This window comes from Lissotriton helveticus, chromosome 6 (assembly GCF_964261635.1).
Source record: "Lissotriton helveticus chromosome 6, aLisHel1.1, whole genome shotgun sequence".
Lineage (NCBI taxonomy): Eukaryota > Metazoa > Chordata > Amphibia > Caudata > Salamandridae > Lissotriton > Lissotriton helveticus.
Window position 1 is genome coordinate 375,845,728 of NC_136067.1, and position 6,000 is coordinate 375,851,727.

The 6,000-nt window shown below is 40.9% G+C and overlaps 1 protein-coding gene across 1 annotated transcript in view; it reads left to right on the forward strand.

Annotated features, from left to right (window-relative positions):
• Positions 1 to 4,120, forward strand: part of LOC144762587 (phospholipase A2 inhibitor and Ly6/PLAUR domain-containing protein-like) — a 100,421-nt gene extending 96,301 nt beyond the window's left edge. The window contains exon 5 of the mRNA XM_078647814.1: positions 3,791 to 4,120. Coding sequence (XP_078503940.1) covers positions 3,791 to 3,915 — 125 coding nt within the window. The 3' untranslated portion in view covers positions 3,916 to 4,120. The remainder of the gene's footprint in view (positions 1 to 3,790) is intronic.
• The last annotated feature ends 1,880 nt before the right edge of the window (positions 4,121 to 6,000 follow it).

Sequence of the window (6,000 nt, forward strand, 5' to 3'; positions counted from 1 at the left end):
AAAAATAGAAAAAAAGCAAAAAACAAGACCTACAGGTGTTGGGCATCTGTAGGGTGGCACATTTAGAAGCAATGGGTCAGACACCAAGGAACTGTGAAAACAATAACATAATAAGCACAATGCAATTGGATTATGGCTTGCTCTGAAAAACATCATAATGGGTGACCATCTGGTGTGCCATTTTGCATAATATGTGACATCTTTTTACTGATCCAAGATGACCAAAATGTTGCATCTAATGCAGTTGCCATTTTTGAATGCCAAAACAATGATGCAATATATTTTTTTGTATTAAGAGGCATCTACCTATGCCATGTATGCATGTAGACGTATGTGATAATTGGCAGGATTATACACTTGAGTCTTTCTCCAAGGCCACTACATATAAGGGCCTTGAATACATTCCCTGCAGATGGGGAGCCTGCTGGCCTCTGTCATTTATATGATTAATTCTGCAGATCACTCATTGGATGATTGATGTCTCCAGGTTGCTCTCCTTCTATTTAGCCACCCAGTCATGATGATGACCCTGTGGTGAGGCTTAAATTGTCCCTTTTCCCTTTTGCCGGGTCAAAACGTCAACACTTTACACTGCCTGTATTGGATATTTGGTCCACAAAGGGGCAATTATGCTTGAAACAATTACCCTTTAATCAATGAGATCACATTTAATGCTTTATGATAAATGTAACTGCCAGGCTTCTCTGTAAAAGTTATGATATATGTAAAAGATCCATTTCTTCCTTCCTTTCTCTACTGAAATTCAACACATGGGCACTCTTTTTGAGGACTATGGCCCACATGCATCATTGCAGGAATTTGCGATTCCTAAATTGCGAAAATTAAGGAATCGCAATTTAGAAATTGCAAATTCCTATGCATCAAGAAATTGCAAAAGTTTTTGCAATTTCTTAATTTTCTGTATTTGCGATTCCTTAATTGCGAATCGCAATTAAGGAATCGCATTACTATGATTCCTATGGGCCTGGAGGCCCATAGGAATCAATGGGAAGGCATTCTCATTTTGCGAATTCGCAATTAAGGAATCGCAAAATGAGAATGCAAATTCAAGAGTGCAGGGGGTCCAAAGGACCCCCCCTGCACCCCTGAAATATAACGTAAGTACATTGTACTCACACACATGTCCCAAGGGCATGTGTGTGTGTAAAATATAAGTTTCAAAAATGCACTTTTGTGCATTTTTGAAACTTTTCGCAAATTACCACGAAGGTTTACTTCATGGTAATTTTCCCCTTCCAAATTGCGAATTCGCAAATTAAAAATAATCATGCATAGCATTTAAGAAATCGCAAAATTTGTGATTTCTTAAATGCTATTGCAATTTAAGAAATCGCATAAAATTGCGATTTCTTAAATTGCGAAAAAAGACAAAAAAATGATGCATCCCAAAAATGGTTTTTGCATTCGCAAACAGCCGAATTTTGCGATTCGCACCGTTTGCGAATGCAAAAAGGCTTGATGCATGTGGCCCTATATTCTCTTATTTTTTCTTTGGAGAGACCATGTGTAAATATCATATTTATACTGTTAGTTTTCATACATACTAAAAATTAATTCACTGACTTCTTTGTGTGTGCTAAGAAGTCCTAATGTTAAATATGATTTCCTAGATCGATAGAAGCAATTTTTTACCCCCTTCCTCAGAGTAAGAGATGGGTGGTTGGATAAATAAAAGTAGGATAAGTTATTTTTTTATGCTTTCTGCTGGTCTCTCTGATTGGACCATTGTGGTTATGTATCGCAATTCACCCACATCCTTTGGGTTACTTTTGGGCTATCCCATTGTCATATAAGGGGCATTCTAAAGAAAGGAACCAAATAAAAGCACAGATAATTTCGGGTGAATATGCACATATGAAATGCCGTTATTCAGGATAACAGAGGAGGAATTGGGCTAACCCATTACCTCAAGCTGTGTACTGCCATGGATGGTATTATTTTATGATTATTTTGTTTTTCTATTTTTAACACAAAACCTTGGTTGGCAGCAAAACATATCATGCATGACCTAAAAACAACGTTAAGAAAAAAGAATAAATACTATGCATATGATTTCAAATATCTACAAACGTACAATTAGCAAAACAATAGACAACTACACATGAGAGGGTATAGCAAGGATTTTCAAGATGCAAATCTTCTACCCGCAGAGTTTGTAAGATTGGAACTAATACCAAAACCGTTGACTACTATGGTAATATGTGAGAATCAATTGAACAAAATACTTGCCAACAGTCTTTAACACATTGTTCTAACCACCATTAAACACCTAGTTGATTTAACATAGTTTTTCTCAATAAATAATTTGGGACTATTAGTTTTGTCACACATTTTCATAATTGACCAATCAGGCCATTCACCTTTTTTTATTTTACGTGTCATCATAACCAATTTAAGCCTACGGTATTTAGCATAACCTTTCCCACAAGGCAACCATCAGGTATGCAGTCGTTATACTAACAATCCACCCTTCATTGAATATTAGCTTATAAATATATTTTTCACAAAACATTTGTTGGGGATACAGGGATACTGCATTTGCCATACCTTTTCCTCATAAGCAGATTAGACCCATGGAAACTTGCAATGAACCAATCAAGTCTTTAGCATTGATCACTCTGTAACAAAATCAGACTTACCGTATTTGTATTTGTACTTGTATATAGTAATAAACTTAATTTAAAACAGAGGTTGTAATTTTACTATTTTTCAAGTGGAGCAGTTAAAAAATGGTTTCCATTCTCATTTTCCACAAAGTTTAACATTTGGGGCTAGATCTACGACCATTGGAAACTGCGACTCACAAATTGCGCCAAATTGCGAGTTGCAGTTTGCGAGTCGCAATTTCCAATGTACAACAATGTCTGAGACACTGTTTGCGATTCCCAATAGGGTCACAAATTATTAATGAGTCTGTCGCAATTTGCAACCCCAATGGGAATGGATAGTACTCCCAGGGATGGTGGCCTGCTGGGGTCAGCACACCTCCATGTCTGCTACTGCTTTTAAATAAAAGTGTTGTTTTTTTGCAGCACGTTTTCCTTAAAGGAAAACGGGATGCATTTTTAAAAAAATGAAACATTTTTATTTCATTTTTTAAGGCAGGTAGTGGTTCCTATGACCACTGCCTGCTCTGGAAAAATGTTTGCGCATGCATTCCAAAAAGGGAAGGGGTCCTACGGGGACCCATTCCCGTTTGCGAATGGTTTACCACCCTCTTCAAGAGGGTGGTAAACAGCGAGTGTTTTGCGGCCGCAATTGCGGCTGCAAAACATTCTTACATAGGTGTAGGACTCGCTTTTAGGAAGGGACGCCCTTGAAACGCCCCTTCCTAAAAGCGAGTCGGTAACCCTATTTTGCGAGTCGCTATTTAATTAGTGACTCGCAAAATAGGGTTAGTATATAGGCCACAGGTTTTTTTGCATGCACGAACGGGTTTAAAACCCAGTTGCGCACGCAAAAAAACATTGTACATCTGGACCTTGATCCTCACTAAAGTCTTAAAAGAAATCTTGAGTTTACTATGCAGCCACAAACTGAGCACCTTAGGGGATTCTAGGAGCCCTTGGTCTGCCCTTGTGTGATCTCTTTGAACCTAATGTGCACCACGTCCTGGTTGACTGTAAAGTCACGATCTAAATATGTGTGACATGTGATGTATTCTTCTGTGAGTGACCTTAGCAGCGGGGCTTGTCACCTTCTCTCGAGTCTGAAAAGGCACATATGAAATTTCACACATGCCTGTGACCTCTGCTTCTCCTTTCCACAGCGGCGCCTGCTGTCTCGGCTGCATTCCGTGGCTGCACCAGCGCAGGGAGTAGGGAACAGCTCCCCGTGACTCCTGCAGACACTATTGAAGACGTTGTGACAGCCATAATCAGCAAAGGCGTTTGAAGAAGACGTTTTGCCAACAAGGCATCCCTTTTGCACCTAATCCTGAAAAACCTCTCTACTCTTACCTAAATAGCTAATTTACAGGGTTTTACAAACAATGTTTGGCCTGTGTGCTGCAGTTTTGTTTGTCTCGTTTGATTTCCCACAATCAATGTATTTTGTTATGCATTCCAACGTACGAAATAAACTTTTTCACTTCGTGAAAGTTGTTTTCTGTTGTTGTCTCTGTCCTAGACTAAGAGTGGCACAGAACAGCCTAACTGGCAAAACTGCAGTAATTGTGAGGTAAAGGACGGCCAAATTCCAAAGTCTACAAAAGGGTAAAATAAGTCAGGGAGTGGTAAATCTGATATTCTTGCATAAAAAAACTATCTTCTTTAACCCCTTCTGCGCTCATGACGAGCTCAGCTCGTCATGTAACGCGGCTTTTTGAAAAAAGCTGCGCAGCGCAAAAATAGCGGCCGCACGCATGCGGTTAAAAAGTCCCATCTGCCTTTCCGTTAGCTTTTGGAGGTGCCCTCAGTATCAGGTAAGGAGTTCCAGCAATATATATAGGAGTAGAATTACGAAAACTTGCCATTACTCAACACAGTAAGACAACTTCCTGTGCTGCTGCCATTACTCAACACAGCAAGACAACTTCCTGTGCTGCGTCACATAGAAAAGTGTTACAGCAAAAAAATGATGGACAGAATGCTGGCAATGCAATCATTCACCCAAAGTCAAAAGATCTGGGTTAAATCTATTGCTCTTTTGCTCACCATGCTACCCCAGTTTAGACCCAGCCATATGCAAATCAGTCTTGACCCTGTGCCTCATGGGAACAGTCCAGACCAAACTGCCAAGCCAGATTTTACCTGGACCAGAAACAAGCATCCTGGGACCGGTTTCAGGGTATGTCACCCTTCTTCAGGCACGCTAGCTTGAATCCAGTGGCACAGTGAGCAAAGGACCCATGTCTGGGCATACCCATCCCACTTAGGGCAAAAAGTGTTACAGCAAACAAATGATGGATGGAATGCTGACAATGCAAACATTCTCTCCCAGTCAAAACATCTGGGTTAAATCCATGTCCTTTTGCTCACTATGCCACCCCAGTTTAGACCCAGCCATATACAAATCAGTCTTGACCCTGTGCCTCATGGGAACAGTCTATTTGAGGGAAGACCTGGCTTGGCAGTTTGGTCTAGACTATGTGGAGCTAAGCCAGCCCTTTTGTCGTGTATTTCTATAGGTTCTGAATCGATCCCCCTATTCCTGACCCTATTCTGGTTAAACTTACTAGCTAGTTAACTAACAGTCAGCCCATGAGGCAAGAAATCCCCCATGATGCAGATACCGTTATCTGACGCAGTCACACTACGGCACAGGAACGTGTTATCTGATTAGGTCATAACGCTTGAGATCTAATTAGACAAGCGATATTCCTCCAGCCCCTGATAAGGCATACGACGTTCTCATAACAAATCAAACCTATGACAACCTGGATAATCCGTGCGGCCATTGTTTTGATTTCACAGAGAACTTTAGTAAAGAATGTGCTAACGAGCAAGTCGTATGACATCTTTATTGACGTACCTAGGTCCATCCTTACGTCAATCCCGGCACCTTTAAGGTATAAATATTGCCGACCTTGCCCTATGCAAAACACACGCGTGGTGACAAGACGGAGCAGCCATACTTGCCGAAGCAGAGAGCCGAAGCAGACCCCGCAGGCAGCAGCCCCGCCTTCCTGACGCGCTGAGAGACGCGCTGCTATCTCAAGCCGAGAGACCCAGCACCGGCGCTTCTGGGCAGCCCTCGCAGGCAGCCTGGAATATCGAGAGCAGAGAAAGAGATACCATTCCTCATTCATCCTAAATTCCAGGTACAGAACTGAATAACCCCTCCTAGAGAATTCTTTAGTTATTCACTTGGCAAAAACAAACTTAACTTAAACTGTAACTTTCTATTCCCGCCCACGTATTAGACTTAGGTCAGGTACACGGGGTAGGCGTATTTAGAAACACCAGTTGAGCACGTTTAGTCAAATGTATATGTGTATGTAAATATATTTTAATCATTTTAAAACATCATATGGCTCAG